Raw genomic sequence first — 13,641 nt, 5'->3', positions numbered from 1 at the left:
ATCGTAAGTAGAACAATAATTAGACATATATGTCAACCAACAATAAGTACCAAATGAATTAATATGAAATACTTATTATATAAAGATAGAAAAATTATTAAAAACATATCATAATATCAAAATAATAACCATGAAAATTGGTTATTCTTGAAAATTGGTTATTTTCCCTAAAACTATATATTTTATATATACTTTATCTATAAGGCTCAATTCAATTTTAATTTTTTATAAATTGATTTTAATTGAGTTTTTTACCTGTAATTTTGGATTTTGTCCCTAAAATTATATATATATATATATATATATATAAGGAAATTAAATGCTTGTATAGAAACATATTAACTGATTAAATGATTGTATAGAAATATAACTGATTAAATAATAACTGATTAAATGGTTTAGTCAAATATAAAAATCAAGCTCTACTGCAAGTTAGATTGCTTCAGCCAATACAACTAAAAACTAGGTCTTTATCATACATTACAGTGAAATTGTTCATAGAATTAGTAAAAAAAATTAGCATCATCATAATCATTCTTATTGTCATCATTGTCACCATTGATGTTACCATTTTTAGCATCTACTTTGCTAATGAATATCCATTGATCAGGTCCATAACACAATATCTCTTTGATTCATAGCAATGGCATCTGTGAAGTCCACTATTCTAAGAACTAACCTAATTTTTATCCAAGTTTATCTTAGCAGCAATGAATATCTATTTTTTTTTAACCTAGCATAAGTCATATCTTTTTGAACAACTGTTTCTTTGGGGGGGGGGGCTAAGAATGGAAGGTGAGATTTTCAAAAAACGATATCTTGCAAGTTATAACATTCATGCCTTTCTTGAGAGTAAAAGCAATTGGTGTTAAAACCATTCAAATTGGGAATCAAAAAACCTTATTGTAGACACAAAGTACATGCCACCACACTGTAGCAACCAGCATTCTATAACAAACAACAACAAACATCATCATCATCATTTAAAGTCCATTTCCCATGCTGGCATGGGTAGGCAAGACCTGGTCGGCTGAAGTGCTGGCTGGGTTCCATGACTGTTTTTGGCATGGTTTCTTCAGTTGGATGCGCTCCCTAATGCCAACCACTTTACAGAGTGTACTGGATGCTTTTATGTGGTACTGACATGGGTGCTTTTTACATGGCACTGGCACTTACAGGCTCACAAGATTAGGAATGCTTAGCTGAAGAGGAATACAAGGGACATGCCTGTATGCAAGGACGACAAGAAAGACAGAGGCATATCCTGTGTAAAAGAGTGCTGAGAAAAAACAATAACAATGAAGAGGGAAATAATTAAGACAAAAATCAAACTTGAATTAAGATAAAAGTTGTGGTCTAGTAGACTTACTCAAACTTAGAGACATTGGAAACACAGCACAAAATTTACAGTAGAATATTTTAGTGAACTCCATCAGTACAAAAATATAGTATCTTATTTGTTCTCTCCTTATATTATATAAACAACAATTATGGTAACATATCAAAGAAAATTTTTATTCAAGAATTACTTGATTTAAAAAAAAATGTCTGCCTTGTTTTTTATTCATACCTGTGATATAATTGCATCTTTCTCTTCATCTGTATACAAAGCCGGTACCATGCCAGTTGTTAACATATTGTTTACCAATTCCAAGAATGCTGTAGAAAGAGACAAGCACTTACCAGTCATTATAATTGTATTGGAATATGCAATTATTTCATGATTTCAATAAATAAATAGCCCAAGAGAATCAGTTAAGAAGGTTTCACACATCCAAATTAATAAACAAAAGTTTCAGCACTTCATAAATCACCATCAGTGTCGCATATAGACATGAAATCGCTGACTTGATATGACAATATGACTATTAGGTTAAACATTTCGAGTTTAAATCTATTATAGGTATTTCTTTGAATATTTGGACAGTACAATTAATTTTATGTGCCTCAATTTACTTAGCAGATCACTGGAAATATAGCCTGAGGTAGATTAGATTTGTTCTGCTCAGCTACTTGCCAAAAAAATGTAAAAACGGAGTTAAGAATCAGCTTACAAAAGTTACATTGGTATTACAATTTTATAGATTTTATTTTTTTAAACTTTAGTGAAGTATTGTGACCCAAGTAATACCTAACTAACAATATTCTAATTAAGCTAGCAGAAAATGTCATAAATTACATGTCATAATTAATTGCCTTTCAACCCTGAAATGATTGGAAAGGGTTGCATGAATGTGTATGCCAAACAGGGAAAAAGCAAAAACAAATCTTTTAAAGGTAAATTTTAAACTTATTTTCGCTTTAAATGAGTACAAAATCTATAATAATTGTTAGTCTTTTGCACAATAAAATTTACAATCTCCTTATCAAAAATACCATGATATATACACTTTCTTTTGATAATGGTCATATACATGTAAAATTTTTGAAACATCAATTGATAATATCTGTTGTTCTCTAATAATACATCAACTTATGATTCTACCATTTAAGGGTTAACTGATGAATATTTCTTTAGTAGTGGTACTGAACTAGAATCTTCACATGGATATGGACATGATCAATAAAGTTAAACATCTACTCAGTGATAATGGATATCTCTGAAAAGTAAAAGTTAAGTAATTTACTTTATTTACTGCACTAATCTAAAAGAAGAAATTGATACACTACTATCATCCCGTATATACAAGCAGAGAAAACCATTTTTTTTTTGTTTTATATTTTGTCTTACATTATATTTTACATTCATGCTTGTATGGATGAAATGGTTTATTTGTTGGAGCAATTGTTTTACAGTTAAATGCTATTTCTTACAGCTCACCATTCAGTCTTGCACAGACCAACTGGAGCAGAATTGGGTGCATTTTGGGGGAGCAAACATATTGACAGTAGTAAGATCTAAACTTATGACTTTATGATCTGCAGTTCTATACCTTAGCCCATAATGGGTCAGCACCCTACAAAAAAGGAGTGAATAAATATCTTATGATGGTTTCAAAATTTTTAAACTTGTTAAATACCATGGTGAAGAAAAAAGAATTATATGGATGCAAACTCAATTTTATCTTAAGAAGCAGAAGATATCAAAAGAATTTCACTATCATCTTTTAAGGTTGGCTGGTATTTTTCAGTTTGAGAACTACTGCTTCAAACTCAAGACATTGCTCATCTTTAATGACACTGAATATAATGATAGCAATGACAATAAATACTGCATATTTTTAGACTTAAATTATAGGACTGAATGCCAACAATAAATACCAGATCGTCAAAGTCAAAACAGTGATCATACAGCAAAACATATCCAATACCAAAATGCCAAACTCTTATACATCATCATACTCTAAGCGATGAACCTATGAATTGCTTCTAAATCAGGTTATTGGTTTCCTTAATGCAAACAGAAATTGATTACAGCTACCCAACAGAAATAACACCAACAACTTTAAGGAACATAAAAAAAAATAATTAATCTTATTGAGAAGAAATATTAATATTAATAGTTTGCTAATGTTCTATGTTCCAGAAATATATTTGAAATATTTTTGAGGCGAAGAAAGACTGAGAAATGCTTCTAAATTTAATAAAATTGGAAACAAGAAAGTTAAGTCCATGACTGCCTCTCACATTCAATAATATCTGTATCTGATACTTACCTTCTTCAGCAACATCTTGATCAGCAAAAAGGAATACCATCTTCTGATTTTCCATACCTAATTTGTTGTACAAGAGTTTCAAATCTTCTCGGAAGCTAGTCTCATTGTATCCACGAGAGAGTGTTATCTTAAAGATTTGGCACTCAGCAGCAAAACTAGCAAGGCGACACAGACTCTGCTTACCACTGCCTCCAACACCAACCAACAGACCGTGGCCTTGATCCATGCGAAGTATGCGGTGGATTCGAGTCAAATGTTCTAAAGCATCATTAAATAGAACTAAGTTCATTGGGATAAGTCTCTCATTGTATTCTTCCAATAACTGAAAATTGAAAAGAAAGAACTTGAAATAATATAACAACTATATGTTTAATTGTGATAAGCCACCAGACATAGGTTTTTGTTTCAAACATCAACTGGCTCTAAGGCATGACAATAAACTTCTTGTTTCCTGTCTGGAAAGTAGGTGGTAACCTCTGTTCAAATCTAAGAGATTAGCTTTATAAAGTATATCCTGGTAATTCTCACAACTCAGCTCAATGTCTGAATTTGCAAAACCATTCAAACAAAAGTTTACTTTAAAAAAAAAAAACTTTAAAGTGTTTTAGAGAATAGTTCAAACAAAATAATTTTTTTATTATTGATGATTGAACAAATTAACTTCATCTTTGAGCTCACATTTACACCACAATTTAATTATTATAGACTCTAGGACAATCTGAACTAACCTGGAATCTATATTGAACTTGTAACCTTCTGCTTTCTATTTCTATTAACACTATTTTATGAATCTATGCAGTCCTATCACCACCTTTTCCCAGTTCCCCAATTTCTTTCACCCACCTTTTTTCTCACAATCACTCTACTTTTACTCACCTGCTTCTATCCCCTGCCTCTCTTCCATCCCATAAAGCATATCTGTCTGCTTTCTCTTTCTGTTCTAAGTCTTTTTCTCCTGTTATTTTTACAGTAGCTAGATTTCTCACATGATATCATTCATTGTCCAGGTCAAAAGACCATTCATTGTTATCTCCCTGTTTATGTTTTGTACTTTCTGTGAAAAATTTGATATGAAATATTAACTTCCTTTTAATCAATGTTTGCATGCACTTCTCTATCTTTGCAACTTTAATGAGCAGTGGGCACTGACAGACTAAACAATATTGTCTTAGGTGCTGAAACTGTTATGATTAGTAATTGACAACTGATGAAAAGATCCTACTTGTGCATGTCCAACTGTAATGTGTTTTAATTTTTTTCTATAAATTTCCTTTTCCATCTATACCACTTTTTACTATATATTATTACAATAAATGGAGAAGGTACTAATTAAAAAAAAAGCATAATTGAAAACTCAATAAAAGTTAATAGTTCCATCATTCTTTACTACTGTATTAACACATCACAGAAATGCAGCAAAGGAAGAAAATAGCACAATATTTTTTATACTTCTGGATCTTTCTTATTGATAACACCAAATTATAATTTATTTTATCTGTTCATAAATGTTAACTGAGGAATAGATTATGTAGTCACCACTTTCATCCCTCAGAATATTTTCTGAGAATAGAAATTAGATTTTACCTCTTGAAACAAATCTTTGCAGGCTTCCAGATCTTGAATATCCTCATAGAATCCTATACCATCCATTGCATTAGCATAGTCACCAAATAGAATTGGATCTCTCATTACATAGTCATGATATTTTTTATAATCCACGTTAATAAGTTGTCGTATATGTTCCTAAAAATAGAAGTTTAAAAATTTTACTGACTCTAAAACAAAGAAATTAAGGGAGAAATATAGAACTTATATTATGCATCTACAGCACTATCAAAATTATTGCCACATTATTAGTCAATAGAGGTAGTAGGTGATATACCTAAAAACATGTAAAAGTTCTTAATGAATTGAAGTTTTCCCTTTAATTGGAAAAAGGAAACAAAGTTATCATCATCATCATCTTTTTGACTGGAGACTGGAAAGCCAAGAGGTCACAGCAGGCTCCAATCCGATCTGGCAATGTTTCTACAGCTGGAAACTCTTCCTAATGTCAACCACTCCAAGACTGTAGTGGGTACTTTTCCCGTTCCACCGGCATGGGAGCCAGTCAGGTGACACTGGCATCGGCCATGTTTGGATGGTGCTTTTTACATGCCACCAGCGCATGAGCCAATTGGGGCAGGGGTGACTGGCATCGAACATGTTCGGATGTTGCTTTTTACATGCCACTAGCACGGGGATCCAGTAGGGTAGCTCTGGCATTGGTGATGTTCAGCTGGTGCTTTTTACGTGCCACTGGCACAGGAGCCAGTTGGGGCTGGCATTGACCACATTTGGATGGTGCTTTTTACGTACCACTGGCATGGGGAGGAAGTCAGGCAGTTCTGGCAGTGATCCATGCATGAATGAATGGTGCTTATTGTGTGTCACTAGCACTGGTAATGGCTACAACTACAATTTCCATTTGATTGTGATTTACTTGACTTGATTTACTTGATTTGATTTTGATTTACTTGACTCAATAGGTCTCCTCAAGCATGAAATGTCGCCCGACAATTCAAAAGTACTTTTTAAATGGGCTGGTTATGTGACACTGTTGTAGGCTATGGCTGTGATCTCACTTTCCTTGTCTAGTCTTTTCAATCACAGCATATCTCCAGAGGTCTCGGTCTTTTGTCATTGCCTATGTGAGGCTCAACGTTCGAAGGTCATGCTTCACCACCTCATCCCATGTCTTCCAGGATCTCCTTCTTCCACAAGCTCCTTCCACTGTTAAGGAGTAACACTTCTTCACACAGCTCTCATCTATATGTAGCACATGACCATACCAGTGCAGTCATCTCTCTTGCACACTACATCTGATGCTTCTTATGTCCAACATTTCTTTCAGGGCACTTACATGCTGTCATGTGTGCACACTGACATTACACATCCAGTGAATCATGCTAGCTTCATTTCTTTCGAGCCTACGCATGTCTTCAGCAGTCATGGCCCATGTTTCACTGCTGTGTAGCATGGCAGTTCACACACATGCATCATACAATCTACCTTTCACTCTGAGCGAGAGGCCCTTTGTCACCAGCAGGGGTAGGAGCTTTCTGAACTTTGCCCAGGTTATTCTTATTCTAGTGGTAACACTCTCTGAACATCCACCCCCACTACAGACTTGGTCACTTAGGTAGTAGAAGCTATCAAGTACTTCTAGTTTTTCCCCCTGGCATGTGATGGAATCAGTTTTCTGAGCATCTGTGGTGTTTATTGCCCCTGTACATCTGCTGCACACAAAAGCTATCTTCTCGGTTAAGCTTCCTTTGATGTTGCTGCACCTCTTATGCGTCCATAGCTTACACTGGGTACATTTTATCGAATTTCTACCTACACCTTTTCTACAGATCGAACAGGGCCACCTACCTGAAGGGGTTTGTAATGTGTTCGCCTTCCTACTTACTAGGACTTTGGTTTTTGCAACATTGACTCTAAGGCCCTTCGATTCTAGTCTCTGCTTCCACTTCTGAAATTTCTTCTCTAATTCTGGTAGTGATTCCACTATGAGAGCAAGGTCATCAGCATAGAAGAGCTCCCAAGGGAAGCCCATCTTGAATTCTGCTGTTATTGCCTGGAGGACTATGATGAATAAGAGGGGGTTGAGGGTTGATCCTTGGTGAACTCCTACTTCAACCCGGAATTCTTCGCTATACTCATTGCCGACTCTTACCTTACTAATGGTATCCCTGTACAAGGCCTGTAAGCTCTTATTAACCACTCATCAATCCCCAGTTTCCACATCACCCACCAGATAAGAGATTGGGGGACCCTGTCAAAGGCTTTCTCCAAGTCAACAAGAGCCAAGTATAGGGGTTTATCTCTGCAGTTGCCATACCAGGAATATAACATTAGTGGTGCTTCTACCTGGCACAAAACCGAACTGCATCTCATCTAAGTAGACTCTCTCCTTATATAGTTGGGCTTGGGCTATGACCCTCTCTGTGACCTTCATCACCTGATCCAGAAATTTGATACCCCCGTAGTTATTTCTATCTAAAGCATCACCTTTACCCTTGTAGCAGTTGACTATAGCACTGCTTCGTCAGTCATTGGGTATGACTCCTTCATAAACTACCTGGTTTACAATATGGGTGACTAGGCCATGACCCACACCACCAGATATTTTAAGCATCTCAGCAGTGATTCCTGATGGGCCAGGGGCTTTTCCTGACTTCATATCCTTAATTGCTTTATCTACCAGGGTGCTGTCTACTCGGCTAGCTGGTCCCTCTACTGGGCCAACATTTGGCAGGCTTTTTCCTCCCATTTATTCTCCACATTCAGCAGCCTTTCATAATGGCTTCTCCAAGCCTCTTTCTTTTCAGAATCATTAAAAGCAAGTGCACCATCTTCCATGCGGATACATTTCTCTCCTGTGATGTCACAATTTTCTCTCACATACTGTCTTGCAATCTGAAATTCTTCAGTTCATTGGTCCTCATGTCGCTGAACATTGGCAAACTTCTTTTCTGTTTCTCCCTTGGCTATATATACCTCTCACCCAGCCTCCCTTCTGGCTATCTGGTACATTTCCCTGCTACCACCACTCTTCCAGGCTTTCCAGGCCTGTTTCTTTGCTCTTATAGCCTTGTCTGCAGTATTATTCCACTACCACATTACTCTAGGTCTGGAAGGGACTTTGCACCAGCCGCAGATTTGGTGTGGCATTCAGTCAGCTGTTGCATAGGAATTTCCAGTTACCCTCTATGTCTGAAGTCTGTAGCTCCTCCTCCCTCTCATCAAATTTCTCAGTGAGGATGTCCCTAAATCTCTGACCATGTGAAGGGTTCTTTAGCTTCCAAATCCTTCTTTTCTGGATTGGTCTGCTTCTTGGCATCCTTCTGGCCTCGAGTCTAAAGTCACTAATAACTAGTCTATACTGGGAGTACATTCTAAAATCAATCTGGCTAGTAGAGTCGCTTGATTGATAGGTTATCAGGTGGCTGTCTGGCTTCCTGAAGTTAGTGTTGCAGACTAATAGGTTGCATGCATCACAGAGCTTCAGTAGCCTAGTTCCTTCTTCATTTCAGGAACCAATTCCATGGCCCCCATGAACACCATGGAAGATACCAGATTGCCGTCCGACATGCTCATTAAAATCTCCAGCTGCAAAGATGAGGTCATTGCCACTCGTCTTTGAGGTGGCCTGTAGAAAGTATCATAAAAGTGGTCCTTCTGATCATTTGGTCAGCCTGCTTGTGGGACATAGACAGAGATAATTGTAGCTATACTATTCTGCAGGACTAGCCTGAGCTTAAGCACTTTATCGCATACCCTGACTACCTCTTTGACCTTATCCACCCATTTCTCTGCAAAGAGTATGCCTACACCCCCTACTCCATCACTTACCTTCCCAGAAGATTTTATACCTATACCCATGCTAGCATGGAAAGCGGACGTTAAACGATGATGATGATGATGATGATGTGCCTTGAGTGTGAGGACCATGACTGAAGCTCCTCTCCACCTTACCTTTTGTATGCAGCATACATCAACATGTCTCTGTTCAAGCATCTCTACAATCTCACTAGACTTACCTTTCAGTGTGCCTACATTGACAGTGCCAACTCTTAAAACAGAAAGGAATGTGGCAGGAGACATGGGGAGAGGAGATGTTATTCAGTGCCTGAAAAGAAGGTTTTCATGTTTGTTTGATCAACATGCTACACCTGTTCTCACTTTCAACCTGTCATCATTCAAACATTCAAGCATGTTAAGATTGTTGTCCCTATTGGGGGTAGGAGTAGGTGTTAGCATCGCTGTAAGTAAAAGCACTATGGACATCATAAAAGCGTAAATTTTAGCATTCTTGGAGTTGCAGATATAAGTAAATCAATAAAGATAGATAAAGGAGGAGGAGGAGGAGGAGGAGGAGGAGAAGAAGAAGAAGAAGAAGAAGAAGAAGAAGAAGAAGAAGAAGAAGAAGAAGAAGAAGAAGAAGAAGAAGAAGAAGAAGATGCCAATGTTAGATTAAGTTGGTGGACAGCTAAACTAGTTGCATTTGTCCCAGGAGAGAGAGAGAGAGGAAATTGCAGGTATGATAGGGGATACCACCAGTGAGGGAGGGGGTTTCCAGTGAGAGAAGAGAGGAACAAGCATGCCCATTAGAACGAACACGTACACATCACACCCATTAGAATGAGCATGCACACATCCACACACATACAAGAAAAGCATGCACACACAAGAACAAAGCACGCACACACACACAGAACAAGCATGCATGTATAGCCCATTAGCTCTCCCTTTCTCTTCGATACATCCATGAAAATTACAGAGTAGTTCGTTGATAAATTTCGAGTCAAGATGAAAGATAGCCAATTAAGTAGGTGGACAGCTAAACTAGTTGTATTTGTCCCAGGAGAGGGAGAGAGAGAGAAGATTGCAGGATTGATAGAGGACACCACCAGTGAGGGAAGGGTTTCTGATGAGAGAAGAGAGATATCCGGTAATGGTGGTGGGGGAAGAGAGAGATATCTGGTGTTAGTGGAGAGAGGAGAGAGAGAGAGAGAGAGAGAGAGAGAGAGAGAGAGAGATCTGGTATTGGTGGTGGGGGTGGGAATGGGTGAGTGCACAGCAAACAAACAAGGGTTAATTTAGAAAGATGGTACAAAAATATGTAGCCAAGAAGAAGGGATTCCATTTAGAAGATTACATGAAAAATTAAGGAGGAACGAAGGCTGAGAGAGGGAGAGAGATTTAGGAAGTTATATATTGAAGGATCAATTTAAATAATTAGCTTACAAACGTAGATATTAGTAAATAAATAATACACAAATAAATAAATAAATAAACATAAATAATAATACATATTAAAAGTGTTAATGGTGAACAGATGAATGAAAAGATCGAAAGACAATCGAACATCTTAGCTTTAGCAATGCATAACTGGATGTCCAAGAACAATTTGAGTTGAGATTGCATGAAAAACAGGGAGGAAATTATGTGGGTAAGTGTTTTATAGATATGACTCTCAAAGGAAAGAAATAATTTCACATTAAAAACTTATTTCCCAAGAAATTAAATTTTTTTTTTTCATAGAGAAAATCTGTTTTTTTTTTTTTTGTTATCAAGGTAACACTTACAAACATGCTTCAGATACATTAGATCTCATCAGTGAAGGATTGTCTTCTCAAGTTTACTTTGATCAGTCAACAATATTTTTACAAATGGAGAAAGAATTATGAAAATTTGTTCAGTTAACTACTTTGTTAACTAGGTAAAGAATAGTGTTACGTTATTATTTAAACAGTATCACATTATTTGTCAATTATTGCTTTGCCAGCCACAAGAGAAGTATCATGGATTTAGTCTGTTATTGGTCTTTGCTTTTATACTGTCATCCAATACAAGTGAGGTGTTAAGACTGGCCAACCTAACAGCTGTGTCAAGTGCAAGATGGTATCAAAAAGTTCCTGGACTAGTTTTGTAGCACACCAACAGATGGCAGCAAACAGTTGTATGCACAACGAGAGCTAGTAGTGATCCTCAGGCAGTGTGCTGAGTGATATGGCTGTGATTACTTCGCAAGTTGTGAAATTTGTGCTTTTGTGATCATGAGTATGCTGTAGTCTGTGATTTTGTCATAGACAGGAACAAAGGGCCAATATGAAATTTTACATTAAACTTGGGAAGTCTGCTACAGAGACATTGAGCATGCTTTGGCAAGCTGACAGTGATGAAGCATTGAGGTCATACACAATGTTTCAACTAGCATGGGAGCTTCAAAAGCGGAGAATGTCCCTGGAAGACGAGTGATCTGGAAGACCTGCCATGAGCATCACACCTGGAAATGTGGTGTTGTACATTGGGAATTTGTCCCCCAGAGCCAGACTGTCAACTGAGAGTTCTACTTTGACATTTTGAAGCATTTCAAAGAGGATACTCACCGAAAGCAACTGGATCTGTGGAGTGTGAAGAATTGGATTCTTCACAACAACAATGCATCCTGTCACCAACCTCTCCTCACTCATGAGTTTCTCACCAAAAACAACATGGTATTGCTTCCGCACCCACTCTGTTCACCAGATTTAGTTGCTGTGGACTTCCATATCCTCCCCAAGATGAAAATGTAGCTCAAAAGTCACTGTTTTAACATCGTTGTCAAGATCCAGAGCAAATCACAGAAGGTCCTCAACTCACTTACAGAAAATGACTTTCAGGACAGATTCCAAAAAACGGCAAGAATGCTGGAACCAGTGTATTGCTGCACAAGGTGACTATTTCAAAGGAGATTATGTTAAAACATAGGTAAATAAGTTAATTTTTATTAAACATGACTAGTCCAAGAACCTTTTGATACCACAAAGTAGAAAAAGGCTTTAAAAAATTTTAGTTGTAGTCACTAATGGACATATTCCAGCTTCTGAACTACAAGCACTCTGTTCCACTATCAGATACACTCCAGCTTCTGGTCCACAAGCATGCTGTCTTCTCTCTCTGTTTTCCCTATCACTTTTTAATAGTCTCTATTCTTCAGAGCTGGCTGGTCTTATACCTCAACTACTCAGACACTCACAACCCACTTGTCTTTCTACCTCTTATTACTTTTGATATATTCATCCCATTGGCCTCACACTAACCATTTATTACCAGAATACTGTCCCTTTAGAATGCTCTCCCTCCCAGTTTATGTCTTTTTTGTAATAGCTTATGTGGAACATTAATGGCATTAAACTCACAGATTGCAAAAAGCTTGCTCCTTATTCCAGATTCAACAAGTTCAAAATAATATATATTTCCTCTATTTTTGTAGTTACAATAAAAATTGTGATTTTCATAAAGCTACTAGCAGTAGATCAGTAGTATCTTTCACATTTGGGGCCATATTTTAGTATTCTTTTTTTTTTTTCCTAAAACTATTGTATTCAATCTCAACATTGAAATGATTGCAAGATGACTGAAGTTAGTTTATGAAAAAGAGGAACCAAAATGACAGTGGTTAAATGGATTAATCAAAATCATTCATGAGTGACAGACAATGCTCTACATTTCACAGATAAACTTACTTGTACAAGACTTTTGTCCTTTTCATTTGTCAAACGATCGGCAAAAACTCGTAAACATTCATTTCTCCACACCCGTAGGAATTGTTGAGTTTCAGAAAAGCGTTCTGGCATTGTTCGACAAAGACCATTATAAACTCTTGACAAATCTCGTAAATTAAAAATGTAGTGAAATTTTGAAGGTGTTGGAGGTAATTCTTGGACAACAAATCTATAAAAAGAAATAAATAAATGGTACTGTACTACCAGACACTAAAAAACTTAGATAACAAATAAACATTATGGATTTAATGCATCTTTATGTTTGTACATATATAAACATATGCTATCTGAATACATCACATAAAATGTAGAAATATGGGAAAGAAGGGGCAAATTTAAGACACTAAGTCTCAAAAGAAAAAGAAAAAATAACGAACATGAGGACATAGCAAAAGCAATGTATTAATATGATGCTTGGTGAAGGAAGTGAGTTGTTGTTTTATGTTTTGAGCACAGCTCTTCATCAAAAACAGGGTAAACAGAAAAAGTCCAAAGGGAAAGAAAGAAGAAGGAAAAAATTGCCAACAGTCCATGTGCAGTTACATTTCTGAATAAATATCTATACTATATATAAAACAGAGATGTGTGTGTAATCGCTTTTCACGTGAAATCGACTTCACCAAATGCTTCCATACTTGTGATGCATGAATAATTTGACCTCGGATAAATGTTAGGCTCTTCATTTGATTTTTTTAATTAAAAATAAATAATATTGCTTTATATTTAAGATTCACTTCTTTAAAAAGGCTCCTCAATGTCAACTTCCGGTATTGACGTAATAACAGCAAAAAGCTTCACTCTCTATTTTGTGTGTGAGTGTGTGTGTTCGTGTATATGAGAGAGAGAGAGAGAGAGTAAATACTACATACACACCGCTCTCTCACACATAC

The 13,641-nt window shown here is 36.5% G+C and overlaps 1 protein-coding gene across 2 annotated transcripts in view; it reads right to left on the bottom strand.

The window, feature by feature from the left end:
* The window catches only part of LOC106876022 (dynein axonemal heavy chain 10), a 187,264-nt gene that overhangs the window by 80,361 nt on the left and 93,262 nt on the right, over positions 1-13,641 (bottom strand). For both annotated transcript variants that reach the window (XM_052968399.1, XM_014924396.2), the window contains exons 44-47: positions 12,713-12,920; positions 5,241-5,399; positions 3,657-3,978; positions 1,571-1,659 (exon numbers count right to left, since the gene is read on the bottom strand). In XM_052968399.1, coding sequence (XP_052824359.1) covers positions 1,571-1,659; positions 3,657-3,978; positions 5,241-5,399; positions 12,713-12,920 — 778 coding nt within the window. The remainder of the gene's footprint in view (positions 1-1,570; positions 1,660-3,656; positions 3,979-5,240; positions 5,400-12,712; positions 12,921-13,641) is intronic.

This window comes from Octopus bimaculoides, chromosome 1 (genome assembly GCF_001194135.2).
Source record: "Octopus bimaculoides isolate UCB-OBI-ISO-001 chromosome 1, ASM119413v2, whole genome shotgun sequence".
Taxonomy (NCBI): Eukaryota; Metazoa; Mollusca; class Cephalopoda; order Octopoda; family Octopodidae; genus Octopus; species Octopus bimaculoides.
Note: the sequence above shows the minus strand (reverse complement) of the source record. Positions and strands in the feature narration are given on the sequence as shown.